The sequence below is a fragment of the Fistularia commersonii genome, chromosome 5 (assembly GCF_037954325.1).
Source record: "Fistularia commersonii isolate RoL2024-O1a breed Wild chromosome 5, RoL_Fcom_v1.0, whole genome shotgun sequence".
Taxonomy (NCBI): Eukaryota; Metazoa; Chordata; class Actinopteri; order Syngnathiformes; family Fistulariidae; genus Fistularia; species Fistularia commersonii.
In genome coordinates, this window is record NC_141288.1 from 3,664,831 (window position 1) to 3,687,461 (window position 22,631).

Genomic DNA, 22,631 nt, shown 5'->3' on the forward strand with positions numbered 1-22,631 from the left:
TACGACGTATCACGAGAGAGCGAAGAAGGAAAAGCAATGGAGTGAAATAGCAGAGGTTCTGCAAATACCCGCTAAAAACATTGCATGGCGGAAAGAAATTGCTGAAGGAATCTAGTTGTAGTTTTCCTCCAGTCTTTTCAAAGTCTTAAGATGTCAGATCCATAATCTCTGGTTGTAAACTAAGCTGAGACTTAAAACTCTAAAAACTAGTCTTTGGAAGTGAGCTGGTGAGAGATGGTAGTTTTACACGAGTCTTTTCGAAACCTCTGCAAAGACCAAAGATGTGAATCCAAAACAAAACAAACAGCAAACGTTTGAAAACCCCCAAACTACATCTCATCCCTCTGAACCCTGTCTTCCACACTCACTCATTCACTTGTTTGTTGTTAAATTATGGTCTGCCCAGCCTCTTTGGTTCAGGGGTTCTTTGGTCTCCAGGGGTTGCACGACCACTAAATTCCATCGGCGGACGCGCAGTTGCGTCCATGGCGCCCGCGGGCTCCGGTTTCCCTCCATCCCAAAAACTAGTCCGCCACCCTGTGAATGAAGCAGACCCAAAGTAACTCCGGGTATCTTCTTAAACTGCATCTTTGTTCTTCTGTCAGAGTCCGATTGGTCGTTTCAGGCGCTTTGGTTGGTTGTGTTGCATCATAATCGCCATGACCGTTGGCTTGTGATGATGTCGTCCGACTGTCGTGACATCACGGTCCACCGGGAATCTATAAAAGCGGTGGGGTCTGTTTAGTCGGACGAGCGACATCCCCCGGACGACCCGTTTGGTTTTTTCGCTCCTGGCGGCGTATTGATTTTCTTTTGTTTCGTTTTGTCGGTCGGACAAAAAAAAAAAAACAAACAAATAAAATGGCGCCCAAAAAGGCGAACAAGAAAGCCGAAGTGGTGCCGGAGCCCAATGAGCAGGAGGAGGAGGAGGTGAGGAGGAAAATCGAGCAGATGGAGGGCGAGATGAAACAACTGCAGCGAGAGCTGAGCAGAGGCCAGGAGGAGGTGGCTCACCTCCACACCCTGTGGGAGGTGACTCGGAGGAAGATCGAGGTGGCCGAGGCAGAACTTTACAACGTGGACAAGGGGACGGAGGAGGACGAGAGGCAACACAGGGAGGAGGTCCTGAGACTGAAGAACAGTCGTCCGAACCCTTTGAAGCACGAGAAGGTGATGGAGGGCGTGAAAGAGGAGGGTCGGAAAATCGTGGAGGCGGGAAGATGCGAGCAAGAGGCCCTGGAGAGAGAGGCGGCGCGCAAGATGAAGCGCATCGGCATCGACATGCAAAACCCCGACGACCCGGCCAGCGCGCTGCAACGCGAGCACGCTCAGAACGTGCTCAAGACGAAGAACGACGTCGAGAGGATACTGGAGGAAATGGAGGCCACCAACAAGAAAAGCCTGCACCTGCTACAGAAGGAGCTCAACAACCAGATGGAGACCGCCATCTGCGAGAGGAAGGGCGTGCTGAACAGCTTCGTCCAGGACCTCACGGACAAACAGAACGCCAGGTTCCAGGAGATGGTGACGCTGATAAACAGCTCGGTCAAGGAGGAGATGAACGGCACAAACTTGATGAAGAAAGAGATCGACGAGCTCAAGCTGAAACATTCGGACAGGGAGAAGGTGAAGCCGAGATGGCTGGAGGAAAACGAGTGTCTCCGGGCTCGCCTGACCACGGCGACCAAAGAAAAGTGCCAGCTGACGTACACGTTGAGGAACTCCAGAAACCCCAAGCATCCCGAAGACGACATCCTGGAGAGGGGCCTCAAAGGTAAAAGGAAGATGTTCGAAGCCCTGGAGCTGAAGCTGGAGAACCTCGAGCTGGAGAGGGACGAACTGTGCGACCGATTCGATCAGTACATCCAGGCGGAGCAGGATCGAGAAGACCAGAGGATCATGCCGCTGCAAGAGGAGCACGACCTGCTGAAAGAGAGGCTGGAGAAGACGAAGGACGAGCTCTACGTGAAGTTCTCGGCTTCCAACGTGGACCCGGCCCTCCTCAGCAGGCTGACGGACAAGAACGTTGAACAGGAGCAGAAGGGCGTCGACATGCCTCTGCTGAGGCAAGTGGAGAGAACGGAGGTGTTGCTGAAGAGGAACGAAGAAATGGCCACCATGAACAGGAGCTACTTCATCAAAGTGATGAAGGAGAAAAACGTGGAGCTGCGTAAAATCACGGAACACCTGAGCGGCATGAAGAATAAAAAGGCCACGCAGCCCGTCCCGCAGATGTCGCAGGTCGGTGACGCCAGAAAGGCCGCGACGCTTCCCGTCGCGAAGAAAGCGCCGGCGAACGTCCCGGACGACGGCCAATCGCACGCCAGCCACGTGATCACCCGCTGCCGTTGGCGACCGATGGGAAGCCTGGACGAGGAGATCAAGAGGATGATCTACCGGAACTACGTTGAACGTCTGCTGACGGAAAGCGAATCCAGGAGGTTCAACCTGACTTTGGCCCGGCAGCTGAAGAACATGGAGAAGCTCCTGCAGAAGCAGGCGGAGACGTCGTTCACCAACAGGAGCCACTTCGACAAAATCATCACCGAAATCGCCTCGGAGCGCAGCAAAGCCCAGAAGGAACTGGCGGAAATGATAGCGAGGAAGTCCATCGTTTGAAAAAGAGGGAGAAAAGGGGAAGTCTGAAGAGATTTGTCGAATAGTAGCCCTTTTTTTTTTTTTAAAAGCAAAACAAGTGCATCAAACGGGAAAGCAAACGCGGGAGAAACACGCAGTTGCAAAGTGGGAAACGTCACGCTCTCCTCTTGCTACACGGCGACGTTTTTGCACAACTTCCTGCCTGCGACGAGGACATCGTTGCTTGCAGAAAGCCTCCCCGCCAAAATGCGTGCAAATATACAATATACTGCGGCGAAGCCCCTGCTCCCCGTTTCACGGTTTCCACTCACGGGTCAAAACAAAGCCGCCTCTTCGCTTTTGAATTTTTGCAAAACGGGTAGAACTCACTTGAGGGACTCTCACTATAAAACAGCTTTTCCCCTTTATTTTTTTTATTATTCCTAAAGTCCTCCAACTTATTTATCGGTGGATGTCCGACACGTTAGTTCAACCGCCGGCCCTTTTCCTCAGTTGCCGAGAAATGCATGGAGCGTGGAAGTGCAAAAAAAAAAAAAATGGATTAATCTCTAAAAAAAAAAAAAAACACTTCAAATATTCTGCAGATTAATTTATTTTCTTGTAAAACTGATCATGCATTGTTTCTGGGGAGTTTAACATCACCCTCATTATCAGCTGTTTTGGTGAAAAAAGCCGTCTCGCCCCCCCCCCCCGAAAAAAAGCAAAGCGGCGTCCTCCCGGCCAGAGTGACTGTTTTCTCCAGTGCAAAACAAAGGTGACAGTGTGACCAGTCATCCCACGGGTTTGTGCAGCTGGGCGGGCATACACACACACACACACACACACACACACATGCACAAAGAGACGACGATGCAGAGCAGCGTGACCCAGCTGAACAGAACAGCGGCCACATGATGTACAGACGATAAATATTTCCTCCTGTAGCTTTTACAACCACCTTGAGTTTGGTTTGAAGGTCGATGGAGGCACGACAATCTCAAAGTGTCCTCACACACACACACACACACACATGACTGTGCGCTCACTTAGGTTACATTTGACAACCCCTTTTTTTTTGTGTCATCTGATTCTACAGACAATGCTAGTTTTCTGTGCAGCTCATGCTAACAACACAGTTAACATTAACAAGCCAAGTGTCTTTGCTAACTATATTAGCATTCTAACACATGCTGTTGCAGCTAACATTTGCTAGCTATAGTTTATTGGTTCAATTCTCACCGACAATACCCTTCCTATTCTTATGGAAACAGTTATATTGGACTTTTCATCTTAAATTATGTCACTCTTTGCAGCTTTTTCCACCTTAAAGTGAATTGTAAATAAAATGTGGGTTGAGCTACCCCCCCATCTGGCTGCCATTCATATGAAAAAAAAAAACATAATTATAGCTGGCATTTACAGTTTAATATTGAAGACACAAATCCTTGGACAGATTTGACAGCGCCTTCCAGGCTTAACTAGAAGATACGGCCCATGAAACGTGTGAAAAGGGACCTTATTTTAAAAAAATGACTGCTGGTGCGCCATTTCGTACATCAGCTATCATAAACTAGCCCTTGCAAAAATAAAAGGCCGTAAATAAAAAATCTCCGGAGAGCTTTTTCAGGAGGAAAAGAGCAAATAATCAAAAAGAAAGCTGCATTTGAAAGTAAATATCAATTTACAATTTACCATTACAACAGGTGATACACAAGCTCCGCCCCTGCTATTGTTTATTTGCGATGAACAGCTAACTAGCGACAAGTTTTTATTATTTGAACCCCTGCGCCTCTAACCGGTCCGCAGAAACATTTTCATGCAATGTCCCTGGGACAAAAAAGGCTGTTTTAATGGCTCCATAGATGCTTGTTGGCCTCATAAGCCACTTATTACCAAATACTCATTGCGGACAGCACAGATCCATTTTTAACTATTTACAAAGTTAGTAAACAGCTGGGATTTTTGTTCCCACCTCGCAGAACACTAATGCTTCGCGCTCCACACTGTCCGTGTCTTCCTACTCTTCTAGTTCCGTGTTATGATCATGACGGTGTTATTTTTGGCACAAAATCAATAAACATATTCTACCTTCTGTATCCTTCAGTCTTAATTTCCTCAAGTCTGCACCACAAATCATCAAATCCTATCACATATTGACGAAAACAAGAAAAAAAATAATGCACATAATAATGTGGATTCTGAAAATACTGCCAGTGACAGACACCTCGCCCCAAAAAAAAAACAACCCTCAAATTTTGGGAGGCGAGTTTGTCTACAGCGTCTCGGTCCTTTTCTGGATAAAAGGCCGAGTGTGTCCCTCCTCTGTAAAACAACAGTGTCTTCAACATCCCTCCCCATACACACACACACACACACACACAAGACACCCTCCGGGGGAGAGTGTGTGTGTGTGTGTTTGGAGGACCAAAACAACTCGGCGTTCATCCCTGCACCTCGTCACAAAGCGGTCCTTTTCAGGCTGAGGCGCCAGCCTGTTTGTGAGGCAGCGGAGGAGGATGAAGGGGTGGGGGGGCATTTTCCACATTTTTCCAGGTTCGCATTGACACAAGATGTCTCACAGTGGCAGTGATTCTTTAAATATTTTGAATTGTGACAATGTAAAACACAAATGGAAGTTCCATATTTGTGACCCCAAATTTTAACCCCACGGGGAAATTCTAGTTTTTATAAACTACAAATAATGCAAAAAGCTCATTATACAGATATTTATCATGTCATTTGCGCCGGTACTGGTCGGCAAAGAAAATCTTCCTTGGTACAAATTTGTTACTTTATTAGACCATCCGGATCTTTTTTTGAAAAACGACCTTTTCCGGCCCTTGCCTTACCGTTGCATTTAACATTGTAATTGTTATATTCAGATTTAATACTGTGAACCGACAAAGATTTTTATTATTTGAACCCTCGCGCCTCGAACTGATCCGCGGAAACATTTTCACGAATAAAACTGTTACAAAAAAGTTTGGGGACCCCCTGATTAAGGGGCTACCGCTCTCCAGTGGTTGTGTTGCAGTAATGCACCTTGTTTTTTTTCTGCAGGTAATCCACATTTTGACAAAGCACAATAAATAAGCTCCCCAAGTAGGAAAATTCAAGATATGAAGATCTACAATGATGACGGTGTGGCCTCTTTTTGGTGTCACTTTGAAGTCCAGCTAATGTGGTGTCATGACCAGCATTCAGTCTAAATAGAGTTGTCATCATGTTCAATTGCTCATATAAATTACCCGAAAAACATTTGTTTGCTCTTTTTGTTTCCGATGAATCGGTAAGTATTCTTGGTCCTTGCACTAAGGAAAACATCTTGACAAATTTAATTTAAGGAGTTTCTAATTGGATCAAATGACTCTGGCTGTTTTACTGGATTAGTTAGCGTCTTGCTGTGGAGACCTTTTGTTTGTTTCCGCTGTGTTTTCTGTCACATGTATCTGGGGGGTTTTATACAGTGGGTTTAACAAAAAAAAAAACCTTAAGAAAAACATGAAAAAGTAACTTTGCAATGTATTTTTTGCTTCAAAATTTGAAAATTACATTTTTTTTGATGAAAAAACATCTCGTGAAATTGTTAAAACGATCTTTTCTTTTCTTATTTCTATAAAAACCACAAAATGATAGCAAGAAAACCCCCAAAACGGGTAAAATTAAAAAGATTGATTTGATAACCAGAATAGCCACCATTAGAATTATAAACGCTATATCTTCTCTTATACATGCTATCAATCAGTTTTCCAATCAATTCAAGTGGCAAATTTCCCCAAACTTACAAGATTTTCTCTTTTAACTCAACAATATTTTTAGGGAGTAATTTACTTATATTAATTTTTAATATTAATTCATCATGTATTTTTTAGAGGAACAGTTTATAACATATAAAGATTTTTTTATAATAGTTTTATAATTTTTTTAAATAATTTTATAATTATAATTTAATAATATAATGGACTTAGTGTTCCTTCTAGGTAATGATTTTACTGGTCCGCCCCCCTCGACATCAAATTAGGCCATATGTGGCCCGCGGACCAAAATGAGTTTGACACCCCGGATCTAGAGGAACGATGTGATTGGTTGATCCTGGGCTCGGTTGGTTGTTTCGGATTCAGCAGGTCACCTGATACCAACCGGGGGTTAAATGACATCAATACGGCGCCATTCCTTAAGGTTACAATAGAAGGAAGGCGGTGGAACGCGGTAGAAATATCGCTCAAGGACACTTTGTCATCATCTCTGGAGGAAGTGGTGTCGGAAGCGGCCGTCGTTCGAATGGCCGCTCCTGCTCGCGAGCCACAGCTGGCTGTGATGATGTACACAGCCCTGGAGGCAGGGCCAGGCCTGGTCTCAGGGGAAGCTGTGATGTCACAAAGGGGAGCCGTCCGTCCATCCGTGCCTGGCGAACATCTTCACAGTCCATGGAATCCAAGTTTGTATATGGAGCGGGATTTTTATCGGGCAGGGCCAGTTTGCGCGAGCCGTTTTGGGCCGATCCCGGAGCCTCCAGGGGACTTAAGACGATGGCGACCAAGAAAGCGAGTCAGCCACAGGGTTATACCGTCGCGCATTACGAGACCATCATCCAGAAGAACGTCGAGGTGATCCGTCAACTGAGGGAGGAGAACAAAAGGCTGATCAGGAAGGTGTCGGAAGCCAATACGGGTGACGAACACGTCCTCAAAGTGGCTTTTCGTGACAGGGGCATGGAGAAGGACTTCTACTGCAACATGTCCAGGTCGGCCGCCCACACCACGCTGGAGCAGAAGGTTCTGGAGCAGAAGACTCGCCTCAATGCCCTCAAGCACACGACCCAGTCCCACCAGCACCGGCTGGCGGAGCTCAAGATCGAGTATCAAAGAGCAAAACCGGACGAACATAACAAGGCCGACTTTGTTGACTCTTTCGCGATGGATTGCGACGAGGACGACGCCCTGCGGCTCCGCACGCTGGAGAACAGCATGGAGAAGAGCCACTTTAAATTCATGGAGGCGGAGAACATCACGGCAAACTACATGAAACTCAAACACAACCTGCAGATGCAGTGCCAGACCCTGAAAGGTCAGCTGGACAGTCTCGAAACTGAAATTTTGAAGAACAGGAGGGAACTTCGCAACGTGCAGGCCATCAACAAGGAGGCCCAGATCTCCAAGCAAAACGCGGTTGCCGAGCTGCAGCAGCAGGAGAAACAGTTTGAGAAGGAGCACCGAGAGAGAAGGCGGATCATCGCCAGCTACAAAGAAATACTGATGAAGCGCAACAGCCAGGCGCAAAGGCCGACCATGCAGCCCAACGAGTTGCAGACCGGCGAGCTGAGCAGCGAGGCCCAGAGCATCACGCCCAGAATGACGGGAAAAGAGGATTTCCTCGGAAGCATCGGCGAGGAGGAGATCCCCGACCTGGACCTCAGCGACTTGGAAGAAAGCGAAGACGACGAGCCAGACATCTCCAGGGAGGCGGTGAAGCGCCAGTCCCAGCTGATCATCGACATGTACATGGATGACCCCTTCGGAAGAGGTTGATGGCTTGTTTTATTTTCTGAACGGAAATGTTTTTTTTTTTTTTTTTCCACCCATTAAAAAAAAAAAATTACTGTGACTCTTATTCTCAAGAAAATGTTTACTTTTAGTTCAGGCATTCCAATAGAATATCAATTTGAATAATGTACGTATCTTCATATTCCACATTCATTCAAAAAGTATTTTTATATGTACTAATTTGCTCAGTAGTGAAATTTTTCATTTGAGCAAATCATGATACATGTCTGAAATGTGCAGACAAAAAACAGTATGGATGACATTTTTCTTTTAATTATTCGGCCAATATTTAGGATTTATTTAGCCTTTCTTGCATAAAAATTGTACAGACTTGAGAATCTTTTATTTGTATTCTTTTAATTTCTGAAAGGTTGATTGCAAAGTTGATGATATCATAGGCAATGAATGACAGCAGCTTCTTTAGTCTTTCTTGGCCATAAATTGTGCAGAGACTTGAGAGTGTTTTTTAATTTTTATTGTTTAATTTAAAAAAGGCAGATTGCAAAGAGCTGGTGATATCATAGGCAATCAATGACAGCAGTACTTCAACTATGCTATTTCACAGATTCCCTCCCGAGCTTTCCTCTTCGTGCAAATGTGCTGGACACACACACAACCTGACAGACTTTTTAACGTTCACATTTACTCTGCACCTTTGTGATGTCAATGCTATGCTTGAACACACAGCAAATGTGTGAAGCCCCATTTACTTCCATGTGGCATAACATTCGCAGAGTAGCAGACGTTACAAGGGCAGGCGCACCCGACTGTGGTGAGACATTGGTGAGACCGGCGGGTCCCAAATACAAAAGCGTTGCCATTCGCCCAAGAATAAACTGTGTTGGTGACATTTGGTTGTATGGGGAGGGAAAACAGAAGATACCTCTAATTGACATGTTCTTCTACTTGACGTGCTATTCGAGCTTGCTTGCAAAGGAGCTGTGACATCACAGGCCTTTCACAGTGACATCACAAACAGTTTACGCCACCGCCCGCATTTTTAACGCCCTTCGCTTCCGCAGTGAGGTCACAGGCCGTGTGCTTCCCGTAGGTGACGTGACGCCGACTGTGATACGACCCGACGTGACCTCACAAAGTCCTGTATTACACACCAGAGTTTGTACGAGGCCTCGGCCGGGAACATGTATTTTAACTTTCCGCCGTTCTTCTGTTTTTAGACAGGAGGTCGAGATGCCGACATCTACGGAGATTCACATAGGCAACACGCTCGGCGGCTGCCGTAAGGTGGAGGCCATCCTCGGAGAAGGCTACTTCGGTTTTGTGATCAAATGCCTCAACCTGGAAACCAACCAAGTGGAGGCAATCAAGGTGAACAAAAGTAAGTCATCCATAAAAACACTCAAACAAGAAGCCTCGGTCTTGAAACGGCTTCGTTGTATGGATCCAGATACCTGCAACATTGTCAGGTGGAATGACCTTTTCTTCGACGGGGGACGGCTGTGTCTCTGCTTCGAGCTCTTGGATCAGAGTCTTCTGGACTTCGTACAAGACAGCGAAAGCCAACGACTATCACTATGCAAACTCCAGCCGGTGGTGCACCAGTGCGCTACCGCTCTTTCCCACCTGAGCACTTTGGGACTCATTCACTCCGACATAAAACCGGAGAACATCATGGTTGTCAACCGCCACGAGAACCCGCTGAGGATTAAATTGATTGATTTCGGTCTGGCACACGAAGTGTCCGTGGAGGAATCGAGCGATTCCATCGGCACTATCTGGTACAGGGCGCCGGAAATAATTCTGGTCAGTCCTTACAATGAGGCCATCGATATATGGAGCCTTGCGGTGACACTTGCAGAGATGGCGACGGGTTCCCCGCTGTACCCGGGGGAAACCAGTTACGACATGCTTAAGCTAATTGTGCAAACCCAGGGCCAACCGGATGACGGGGTCCTCGACCGCGGACTGAGGACACATCATTACTTTAAAAGACAGAAAAATAATGGCAGAGGCTGGACCCTCAAAAGCCCCGAGGAGTGCGCATTGAAGAAAGGCCACAACAATAAATGTGCCTTCAAATCTCAGAATGATCTGAGGAAGGTAATGGAGTCGAGCCTCAGACACCAGCACGGGCAGGAACATTTCATAGACCTATTGATGAAGATGTTGTTTCTGGATCCGGATTGGCGCATTACAGCCAAAGAAGTTCTACAGCATCCCTTCTTGTGCCCCAGTGACTGTCTGGAGAGTGTCTCGGCCAAACTGGAGCAGCTTGAAGTTTCTCAGATGGAAGAGGATGAAGATATTTCTGACCACCTGCAAATACAGAGGCAAACTGTAGAGACTGATCACAACACAGATCTGGACGATGAAACTCAGGAGCTGCTTATTTCCAAAGACTCCAGGCTCGGGGGAAACCACGGGGCGGAGGAGGTTCTCAGGAAGAGCAGCTTTGGCTGTGAGACCAAATGCTACAGCATAGAAACCAATACGGAGGAGGTGGGGGAAGAAGGGAGCAAAACACAGCCACATGGAATCCAACCGGTGGGACAAGTGTCCATCTTGGAGACGGTAAGACATCTGAATCCAAGCGTCAGCAACATCATGAGGTGGAATGGACTGTTATATGATAAGCACTGCGTAAGCCTCTGCTTTGAGTTACTGGATTTGGGTCTGCTGGACTACATGCACCAAAGTGAACGCCGCTGCCTCTCCCCCAAAGAACTCCGGTATATCCTTTATCAGTCAGCTACAACTCTTTCTCATCTCAAATCATTGGGAATGATTCATGCTGACCAAAAACCAGAGAACATCATGGTTATCGACTTCCACCAGCAGCCACCGAATATTAAGCTAATCGATTTTGATCTGGCGGACAAAGTACCCTTGCCAAAGCCAGAGAATTCAATTGGAAGGATGTGGTACAGGGCACCAGGACACATACTGGCCATTCCTTACAAAGCCATGGATATATGGAGCCTTGGTTCTGTAGCAGAACTGGTGACGGGTTCTCCACTGTACCCTGGAGAGAACAAATATGATGTTCTGGACCTCATTGTACACGGTCATGTTCCAGACCAAGGATTGAAGACACGGTCATACTTTAATCGAAAGCAGAACAAAGGCAGGCGATGGATCTTCAAAACCATGAGGGACTATGTCTCGGAGATGGGCATCTATGCTAGAGAAACACAAAATATTATTCTCAGGTCCATTGGCGATCTGAGGGGAATAATGGAAGCAAATTGGAGACACCAGAAGGGACAAGAAGGTTTCATTGACCTGTTAAAAAAGATGCTTCTGCTGGATCCTTACCTGCACATTACAGGAAATCAAATTGCGCCACATTCAATCTCGAATCAAAGCCCAACGTCAACAATTGCAGTAGAACACATTACAAAAGACAACAAGTCACTGGAGGAACCAGTCCTGACACAAAATTATGCATTTCGGAGGTTGAAATTCACGAGCTGTATTTATGCAATAGGCCTGCCAAGTGCCATCCGGTGGAAGAAATTCTAAAAAAAAAAATTGATTCAGCATTTGGCGGGAATTGTTGCAACATGAAAACCAGTGAGACGGATAATAAAGGTGAACACAAATGAGGCACGTATATTCCTGCAGGTGGGATGTGAAGTATCCATTATGGAAAAGCTCCCATGTCTGAAACCTGCGACTCTGAGGTGAAATGGCCTCTTCGTTGACAAGAAAAGGGCGTTGATATACTGGACCTAAATTTTCAAAACAACACACACAGTCATGAATATCGACATCCCTACCACCAAGAACTCTGTCCAATCATATCGTTCAGCTCCAGCTCTAACTCCTGTGAAATCATTCCTGTTGACAGAAAACCAGGGAACATCTTGGTTATTGATCACGACCAGCTGCCACGGAATATCAAGCTGGATGATTTTGGTTTAGCACCTTGCCAAAGCCAGAGGATTCAATTTGGACGATGTGGTGCAGGGCACCAGTACTGCTCCAGGGCATTCCTTTTAACAAGGCCATCGATAAAGAGGAACATTGGCATGATTGTAGCAGAGCGTGACGGCGATGGCTTCTCCACTGTAGACTGCAGAGAATGAATCTGATCTTCTCAGCATCATACAAACACCAAAGCAGCCAGATAATGGATTAAGAAAATGATCTTCCTTCAACTGAGAGCAGAATGATGCCCGGCAATGGACCTTCAAAACCTTTTTGAACTATTGGTTGAAAGCAGGGGTCTATGCTGATGACTCCAGAAAAAACATATCCCCATTTCATCTCCTACTGTTAACACTCGATTAGAAGACCACCACAAGTTGAGAAAGGAACTTGCAGCTTGGCTGTGTGTTGCGATATAGAAACCAATATGGCAATAAAAGTGAGCAAAACAGCCACATGGAATCCAAAAATGTGTCCATCTTGGAGACGGTACGACATTTGAATCCAAACACCAGCAACATGAAATGGAATGGACTCTTCTTTGACAAGCACTGCATATGCCTCAGCTTTGAGCTACCAGACGAGTCTGCTGGACTACATGCACCAAAGTGAACGCCACTGCCTCTCCCTCAAAGTACTACGCTCTATCTGTTTCTCATCTCAAATCATTGGGAATCATTCATGCTGACCTGAAACAAGAGTATATAACAATTGTCGACTTCCACTAGCAGCCACTGATTCTGGTCTGGCACATGAAGCGTCCTTGCCAAAGCCAGAGAATTCAATTGGGACGAAGTGGCACAGGGCAGCAGAACCCATACTGGGCATTCCTTACAACGAGGCTATCGATATATGGAGCCTTGGTGCGACTTTAGCAGAGCTATTGATGGGTTCTCCATTGTACCCTGGAGAGAGCGAATATGATGTTCTGGACCTCATTGTACAAACAGAGAGGCAGCCAGGTGTCCATGTTCTAGACCAAAGATTGATGTCACGGTCATACATTAATGGAGAGGAGAACAGTGGATCTGTAGAACCCACAATGTACTATGTCTCAGAGAAGGGTGTCTATGCTAAGGAAATCCAAAACACTGTCCTCAGGTCCATTGGTGATCTGAGGGTAATAATGGAATAAAACTGGGGACACCAGAATGGACATGAACATTTCATTGACCTGCTAAAAACATGCTTCTGCTGGATCTGCCACCCCACATTACAGCAGAGGAGGTTGAGTTGTGTTCAACCTTTAGCTCGTGATAGCGGAGAGCCTGTTTTTCATCACCAGGAGGAATGTGAAAGGTCACTGACTGCAATAGAGGACTTTCCTGACTGTCCATATATTAACCTGCAGTGACTATCCAGAACTGGAGATTAGAATTCCAGACATGATAAATTATTGATGCATCCTCTGTGGGTACCCAGGTGGTGGAGGCTGAGATTCAGGACATTCAAATGCATGACCGCAAAAAGTCTGGCATGAGCAGCAAGATGGAGCCCATTTTGGAGAACCTTGAAAAGCCTAGAATGAGTCAGACAGCAGAAAAAGCATAAAGCCCTTGCCAACAAATGGCGCAGAGGAAAGCGGCTGTGACAGAAGATGGTCCTTGGTTAAGAGGCCAAAGACATGAATAAGGGGCGCAGGTGGAACAAGCTTCATAAAGGGGAGGCTGACAGAAGGCTTGGCATGTCACCAAAGAGTGGAACTGGTTCAGGGGCACCTGGAACAACCAGGAATGTCTCAGCCTGCAATGACAGCAAAGAATCCACGCCATGAAAGAAGGCAGAAGGAACAAGCCATGAAACATGCAGTGAGGATAGTAATGATGCTGCAGAAGCCAATGTCCAGGGCCACAGAGACACTTGCTTTCAAGGCTACTTTGAGACATTTAAAAAGTCAGACTTCTTTAGATTAAAAAAAAACTTCCAGTGGTGGTGCCAAGGTGATTCCTGAAACTGCAGATGACCTTATAAAGGAAATGACAGTAAATTATACAAATGTACTCTTCATTCCTGTGTGCTGTCTGTTGGTAGAGTTAAAAAGAAAGTTCTACATATTATGTAATTATAGAGATGTACATGTATATATATATATATATGAAATATGATTAATTCATTAAATTCTCAAGTATTAACCATATAAATTTCACTTTAAAATCAAGTGACAATTCAAGAACTTATTATAATAAATCAATTATGTTTTTGTTATTAGGTAAAATTTCTTTTAAACAGTCAAAAGAATAATAAAAGTCCTAAATAACCACTGCAAATTGGTGTTATAATTTTTCTAATAGCAGGAAATTTTATTAAATGCTCCAATTAATCATGATGGCATTATTATGGTTAATAAATATACATCATTACTACAATCAGAATACATTATTTCCCATTAGACTTGCTCACATGATGCGTTCTGTCAGGTGCAGGTATCCTGTCTCAGTGGCAGATCTCACTTCTTCCGCACCTCTGAGGGCAGAAACACTGGTAAAAAGTTATCTGCTGCCAGCGTCCAAAAAAATAAATAGAGCAACAGCTTGATGGAAGTATACTGTTAGGTCACAACTGTCCTGAGAGTTGGATATCAGCTAACATCTGAACGCGCAAATGCAATATGTGAAATTCAAATTACATCGAAGTCAACACATATTATAAAGAATTTTGTAATTTTCCTACAAATGACATCAGAATGTTACAATGTCAAGACAAAAATGCAAGGACCTACGAGACATGACGCTAGATCTTTTAAAAATGTTGCATTTAAATGTCAAGACTTGGTTCTTCACTGAAAACTAGAGAATGACAGTTTTCAGTGAAGAAGCCTGGAGATAAACTGTAACAGGTACATGGCTGTATCAGAAAGTGCATTATTCCTTTGGCAAAGCCGCAGAGGTGTTATGATAAAAAAACAAAACTTCTCATCTATTTGTACACTATCTGGATTCACACATCCAAACAACAAACTGGTGCAATCATCAGAGAATGTGTGTCCAGCTTTTCTGCACTGAAGGTTTACCCAAATTTAAAGCTATCACATCATGCTGAGAATACAAGCTGCCATGTTTTGACTGTTTCAGCAGTAGGACTATCAAAGTGGCTTTTTGTTTAACTGCAAAATCCAAGAAATAAATAAACCATACAGCGAGTTTCACATGATTATTTCTAAATACTAGGTAGTGGCTGGAAATCATAATGTAGCCATCAATCCATTAATGACATTTTTCATAGTTGGAGGAGCTGCCTTGACCTCTAGCAGTCATAGGCCATACATATCATTTAAATACTATCTTAAAATTTAACAAAGCATCAAAAAATGATCAACAAATCTCTCACAAAAATCCCATTAAAGAAGTCCTAAAATCTAAAAGATCCCTCTACTCAGTAATAATTAAAACAAAAAAAAAAATTGTAATTTTTCCAGCCAATATTGTAATTATTTCTTTATTTTTCCTGCCAAATATTCTTAAAGATGCCACATCAGGGAACCTCTGGTGTCAATCATCATAAAACGTTACTCAGAGTCTGTCCTGGAAGTACCACTCTCTGCACCTTGTCAGCTCCACTTGCAACCCCTCTGGGTTTCACATCCTGGCTCTGGGGCAGGCGCTAGGGTAAAGGTGGTGCTTCAGGAAGGCCAAGATCTTGTTCCAGGAGTCTTCCTGGGCGTCCGAATGAGGTTTGGTTTGCCCCCCCCATAGTACCAGCACTGCAAGACACAAAGGTGTGGTGAAGGAGAGGCGTCTCACTCGTGTGCTTGTGTCGAAGCCACATAAAGCGGGACATGGAGGAAGGAAGCAGGGCCTAAGGATCTCCGATAGAGTCTAGGGCCCACGAGCCATTTATCAAGAATGAGTGAAGACTATCGAGGATTTCACTATAGTACCAAAAATTATGAAAAACAACAATTTAAAAAATATATTGACAGTTGTTTCAAAACAATGTCAAGGTTTCTTTTTGCTCTGTAAGAGGGAAACAAACCAAAATATACTTTGCAGTGAGAGTGAGTCCCTCTTTCTGAGACTAAGCGAGACAGTAACATGAATTCAAGGAAAATAAATCACAAACTGATGGGATCAAGGCGACACATTAAGGAGGAACTAAATAACATCATCATCAACATGATTTATAAATAGTGCAACATTTATTTAAATCTGGATTGCAGTTCTATCAAATTAACCTTTTTTCTGCCATTCTTCTCAAGCCTTTAATTTTTTCCAATGTCAACAGATAACTATCATCTCAAGACTGACATTTTCTACTTTTGTTCCTGTTAGCCAACAGCTGACCTCGGACGCTCCCTCACCTTTGGGTATCTTGCGTCCCAGCTTGAAGTTGCTGGCCCTGAAGTGGGGCGAGAAGGGCGGCTCAATTAGGTGTCCGGTCTCAGGATAGGACAGACTGGTCAGCAGGTGCTCCTTCCCCGCTTCTGCCATCATCTTGGCAATCTGGGGGGGGGGTCACAAGGACAAATCAATGTTGCTATTAAAATTGCCTTTTTTTTACTCTCAGAAATGCAATTATCCATAACTTAACTGCTGATCTTACACATGGTCGTGTCAATTACAGGGAAAAATGTAGAGAAACACAACAGTTCACTACCATTCACACCTACGGACAATTTGGAGTCCTCAATCAATCTGAGGACTGTGGCAGGAAGACGGAGAATCTGGAACCTTCCAGCAGTGAGCTCAGTGTGCTGCACCTTTTTAACATTCAACATCCAGACAACCCTCTATTTGGTAAATATCTTATGAGTTGTTTCTTATCCTTTGACAATTTGTATTCTACCCCTGGTGACTGATGGTCTAATATCCTGTTATTGTTCCTTAACATGCCATCAGAATTGACCACATCATTGCCATCGGTGAGAGATAATCTAAAGATCCTCCAGAAATGACCAAATACTGAATACTGACAATGACATGGTAAGTGATCACCTGAAAACTGTCTTTTAACTAACTGTAAAATCTTGATCTAAAAATAATCTAAATTAGGAACTTCTTTATAAAGTTCTCAGTATTGATATTGTTTGTTTAGCTGCAGATCAGACATGTATATATATATATGTATATATATATATATTTGAATTTATTTCACCACACTTGGAGAAAATTTTGACTTGATATGACATAGGTTCAGTGACATAACCTGGTCAGTGTGTTTATGTCTTTGTGTATGTTAGTGTGTCTGTGTGTGTGCTCTTACATCCTCAGCACACTCCACAGTTGGATTGTTCTGATCATCCCGACCGTTGACCAGCAGCAGCGGACAGTTTATTTTGGTCACCTACACAAACATCAACCAACAGTCTCAGGTCAATGCTCATCTATGTGTATGTTGTGAAGCAGGGATTCCAGATTTTTATCTTCTTTGACAGACTTAGATTTAGCCAAATTTTACATTTCACTTTTAATAAAAAAAAACAAAAAAACTGGAGGGTTCACAAAGGCACTGAGAACCACAGACTCCAATCTCTAAATGTATCATTTTCATATGAGTGAAAAGTCAGCCATCTTTGTTTTCAAGGAATACACTATGACTCTATTGTTCCACCAGCTGGGGATCAGCGCGATATATACTTACATCCAGCTTGTGTGAGAGGTCATCGGGGATTGGCAGCCCGTTGTCACGCCATATTTGGTTACTGTCTTCGTCCATTCGTACCCGCTTGTCGTTCCTGCAATAAGCCCATGTCAATCACCAGTCGAGTGTGTGAGGGACACCTGTCAGCGGCAGAGCTAAGTACGTACTTGACCAATTCCTCGGCCAAATGACTCAGGCGGTGGTCCTGTTGGTAAGTGTGTGTGCCGCTGATACAGACACAACATCGTGGCTGCAACACACATGCACATAAGCACGCACAAACTTCAGAAAACAATTCCTGCATTTCATAATGAATATGTAATTCAATTGAAGAGTCACGCTAGCATTTCCAGGGTAATGTTTCTTGAGCCAAAGTGAACAGGGTTAATGTTCTCTGAGTTCAGTGCACAATGTTACCAGGACACAATGTTCTCCATTAACACATATTTACCAAATCTAGGCCAGGGAACCTGAACCTACATGAATCTTGGATATATTGAACCCGGGCAACATTAAACTCTGGAAAAATTTGCACTTGAGACAAAAGAAACAAAGCACTTTCAGGGTTATATTTCCAGGTAATTTACCTTGGCAATGTTGCTCATCACTGCCATATACAAGGACAAAATGGAGCCCAGGCTAAGACCAAACATTCCTACGCTGCCTGGGATCACCTTAGGATGTTCCTTGACCAGCATGAAGGCATTCTGCTCAGAGACAGGTGTCACAAAAAAGAAGGCATCACAGATTAGCCAGCTGACATTAATGAATTAATCCTTTATTAATCCCTCATGGGGAAATTCATTCTCTGCAATTAACCCATTATGGATGAACCACAAGCAGTAGGCTGCCGTCCACCAGCGCCAGAGGAGCAGTTAGGGGTTCAGCGTCTTGCTCAACACTTCGACACACTGGGAGGAGCTGGGAATTGAACCAGGAATGTCCAACATCCCGATTGCTCTAATGAATATCAGTACAAATATCTGCATTCACATATTCAGGTCTCATGCCAACTTGGCATGATTCTGTGTGAAAAACCTTCATGACTTTTCTGCTGAGCTCAGCGGCAGAAAGGGAAACAAGGGCTTTTCGTTTGCCCTCTAAGATATAAATATCTGCCCATATCTTCATCTGTTACCAGCTGAGGGGCTCAGGCTTCACAAAGGACGCAGTATATTTCACGGGCACTCGAGTTTTTGATTGTAGAAAAGGGGGTGAAAAGTATATTATAAATATGGATTTTCTTTGAATGGCTATACTAATATGTTGGTGAGCTCTAGATTTTGGGGGTCTCAGGGATTTTAAAGTAATTTAGTGCTGATTATTCTGTTGGCTTCTTGCTTTTATAGAAGATAATATTTTAATGCTCCCCATTATTTGAGGTAGTAATGGCATTTTTCCATGACACGGAGAAGAAACATGTTCATTTTCTAAGAAAATGAATCCAAAAGACTATATTTGGCAGACATATTCAAGAAACGTCCAAAACAACACAACATTCAGCTGATAGTCAGTATATTTTGATGCTCTTTCCAGCTCTACAAATACTTTGGCAACATTCTGCAATTGAAATTTGGTGTTCTGAATTTGTCACTGTCAGAATGAAAGAGAAAGGAAGTCTGGAATCACGATGGCAAATACAATCACAAACCTCAAGGTAGTCCTGGTCCAGTGCATAAGACTCAAGCTCGCCAGCAGCTACGTACTGCAACGCCAGCGATACATAACCATGCGATGCCAGTAGGGCTGAGCGGTACTCAATCAAGCCCCCCCCGCCACCCCACATGTCTAGCACGCCGGGGAAGGGTCCAGGACCTGGAACAGGAAAGGCTCTGAACTTCAGTCCCAGCAGAAATATTCAAAGCAGAGTCTGTTTCCTTCGTGGAAGCAGGTTTACCTGGGGGGATGAAAAAGGTCCCTTGCACTCTTCCCTCATTAAGAGGGACCCTCTTGACCCCGGGGGCCATATACCACCTCTCTGTCAGCACTGAAGCCAGGGGGCATCGCTCACTGAAGCCCCCAGACAGGTGACCCTCATAGACTGAGATGTGGACCAGAAGGGGAGTGCAGACATTCATCTTCCGCAACCTGACAGGAGGTGGGGTTTAAATGATAAAACACATAATTTTAAAATTGTCCAAAAGTGTCCTTAAATCAGCCCAATCTCTTTTATCAAACATTGCATTCATTCCCACAGGGACTCCATCTTTGTCATCCTAATAAATCAAAAATTCGTAGCAATTCTGAATTTTAATCACCATAAGTTTGATATTCAACATATTTACCTATAATTTACATATTGTTTTTAATGGAAGTCTTAGAAGAATTATCAATGATCCTAAAAAAAACAAACAACTGTTTATCTCCTTGAAAACTAGCTAGAAAGTACATCAAAATATGTCATAAAAAATTGCAAGGAGATACTTCAAACAAATTCCTGAAAAGTCCATCAGTGGGAAGAGAGATCGTCTGACTCCCATGAAGATTTAAGAGGACAATGAACGCAAAGAAGAAAAAAAAAAAAACTCACCGGAGGCCTTTGCGGCTTCCGGGGACGGGACGTAAACTCCACAGCAGACCCATGGGTTCCTTTCCTTGGTACGTTCCCCCAATGCTCAGATCATCTGCAACTGCACAGGCAGGAAACTATCATTCGAATGGAAACCCAACATTCTTAACATCGAGGATGGAGGTCCAGAGCTGGACTTTGGCGGACCCACCGGATACAACTCCCGCGTGGCTGCTGACATAGTGGGCATAAGCTTCCCAGTCGTCTTGGTCCTCCGAGCAGTGGTGCGAGCGCAGGGTCACTGGACGCCCCGGGGGGAGATTCTCTACCAGAACCTTGAACTTCTCGTCCATCAGAGCCCGTGACGGGGTGACGGACAGGATCGGGATGATGGGCAGGGACATGGCGGACCCTGGACTCACTGCAGCCTGGAGAAAAACAGGCAGGTTTTCAGTAAGTGAAGGAGTTTCTGAAGGTTCGGGAATCCAGGGCACAGTTTTTGGCTTGAAAACTGGAATTGTCAGTTTTAATTAAGTTCTAATTAAGTTCTAACAGATTAGGGGGATTTGCATTTAGCAAATTTACATTTAGCTCCTACTGAGTTAGCTAAGCAGTGAAGCACTGAACGGGGTTAACAAAAACACTTCAACCCATTTGATAGTCCATGGTTATTATTCCCAAGATGCAGATGACATTGTGATCATAGTAGCAGAAGGGAACAAGTGGAGGAAATTCTAGAGGCGAGGAATGAAAGTTAGCCGCAGCGAAACCGAATAGATGTATGTGAATGAGGGACCCAGGTAGAATGGTGAGCTACATGGAGTGGAGATAAAGGATCTTAAATATTTCTGGTTGACAGTCCAGAACAATTAAGAGTGTGGAAAAGGCGCAATTCATTCAAGGTTGGTGGAGTGAAGCGTCAGGGGTTATGAGTGATAAATGAGTATCAGCCAGAAAGAAATGAAAGGTGTACAAGTGGTGATGCTTTATGGTTTAGACAGTGGTACTGAGGAAAAGACAGGAAGCAGAGCTGGAGGTCGCAGGGATGAAGATGTTGAGGTTCTCTTTGGGAGTGACGAGGTGGTTTGAATCAGGAATGAGTCTTTCAGAGGGACAGCATGTTAAATGTTTCAGCGATGAGGCCAGAGAAGGACTGTCCAGAGAGCAAAGTAGCTGGACAGTACTTCAAACTTTTCTGCTTGAAAGCAGCTTTTGATGCCTCCGACCCAGGTCATCATTGTAAATGACAGCTGGTTCTGAATCAAATTACCTGGTTAAATAAAGGTTATTATTCTTATTATCAAAGTAATCAGTAAGTCAATTGTATTCGATCAAACATTTGGAGGTCGCTTTTTGTGTGACACTGGACATTGGGTGACGACGTCATGCAATTCACAGTTCTATGTTAACAAAAGAAGTCAAAATGAGATTACTCTTGATTGTATTCTAAAATTTGACACGAATCTTAAGAGATACTTGAATTTGAGCTCAAGTTGTAAGAAAACGGTCACAATATAAACAAATAACCCGCTACTTTCACATATATTTGTAAATCTCCCATTTTTAACATTAGAGCAGTTGCCCAGTGTCTTAAACATGTCACATATTTTTCAACAAAATTTTCCATTCAAAAATAATTCGTTTTAACACATTCTGGAGGCAACTTCTCTCGTTCATTTTTATATATTTGTGATTTATTTTTTTGTTTAAATAAAACAAGAAACTGCCTCGATAAAAAACGGCAAGGCACCAAAGTTATTTTATAAAGGACTGTATAACTTTAATAAATCATGAAACTAACTGTTGAAATCTGTTACCTCCTTCCTAGGAAGCCACGCAGCTTAAGAGTTTGAAGTACTTTGTCCTGAAACAGAATTCTTTCACAGCCTTGTTTGAGGTGTTTTCTTTTGCCAAAAAACCGTAGATGACCGATAAGACGCTCTTATTACTTTTACTTTTCTTTTTAAATTATTTTTAACCTTCTGACCCCGACTTCTTCTCCCCAGCTAGCTTAGGCTAATGTGGGAAGTGACGCCGAAGGGCACAAGCTAGTTTACTAACAACAGCGGCCTGTTTAAAACAGTCATTAATGTCGGAAAAAAAGGTTTTGGTTCTGTGTCTTTATCGTCTAAAGGTGAGACGCGGAAGTCCACCGGGGTCGCGCTGCTCTCACCGCGGGGGGAGAAACAGAAACACGAACAGGAGCAGTCACGGCGGTTCGACGGTTCCGCGGTCCACACACCCCCGTCTCCCCGGAACCCGACTCGGCGTCGCCGCCTCGGGCAGCCTCGTCTTCCGTCGGAGGGACGAGGGTCAAAGAAGGGGGAGTCCGGCTCTCTTCTACGATTCGACTCTTTTGGCTGGAATCGTTTAGAATAGATTCGAACGACTCCCAAACCGACTCTTCTATTTTAGCAGAATTTTGAGATTTGAGTAGTTTGTGTGTTTAAAGCACTTTCTTCTAATTCAGTGTTTTTTTTTTTGTTTTGTTTTTGGTTTTTTTACCCAAGATTGATTTTTAAATATTTCGGTTA

General features: G+C 44.1%; 2 protein-coding genes across 5 annotated transcripts; one reads left to right on the forward strand and one right to left on the reverse strand.

Moving 5' to 3' along the window:
- The first annotated feature begins 8,502 nt into the window (after positions 1–8,502).
- Positions 8,503–11,603, forward strand: LOC147233883 (uncharacterized). Its single transcript, XM_086147380.1, has one exon. The coding sequence runs from the start codon at positions 9,312–9,314 to the stop codon at positions 11,601–11,603; it is 2,292 nt and encodes a 763-aa protein (XP_086003506.1). The 5' UTR covers positions 8,503–9,311.
- A 2,685-nt stretch (positions 11,604–14,288) lies between these two features.
- On the reverse strand, positions 14,289–22,414 carry LOC147233884 (peroxisomal succinyl-coenzyme A thioesterase-like). Of its 4 annotated transcripts, XM_086146507.1 has the most exons (12): positions 22,271–22,399; positions 20,309–20,525; positions 20,119–20,218; positions 19,486–19,676; positions 19,240–19,403; positions 18,176–18,295; positions 17,756–17,838; positions 17,589–17,682; positions 17,211–17,291; positions 16,309–16,450; positions 15,555–15,711; positions 14,289–14,474 (listed from the first exon to the last, which is right to left on the reverse strand). In XM_086146507.1, the coding sequence occupies exons 2-11, from the start codon at positions 20,499–20,501 to the stop codon at positions 15,587–15,589; spliced, it is 1,293 nt and encodes a 430-aa protein (XP_086002633.1). In that variant the 5' UTR covers positions 20,502–20,525; positions 22,271–22,399; the 3' UTR covers positions 14,289–14,474; positions 15,555–15,586. The 4 variants fall into 4 exon arrangements, with proteins under 4 accessions (XP_086002633.1, XP_086002635.1, XP_086002632.1 ...); XM_086146509.1 differs by having other exon boundaries at positions 14,289–15,711; positions 22,271–22,414; XM_086146506.1 differs by having other exon boundaries at positions 14,289–15,711; positions 22,340–22,396.
- Between the last annotated feature and the right edge of the window lie 217 nt (positions 22,415–22,631).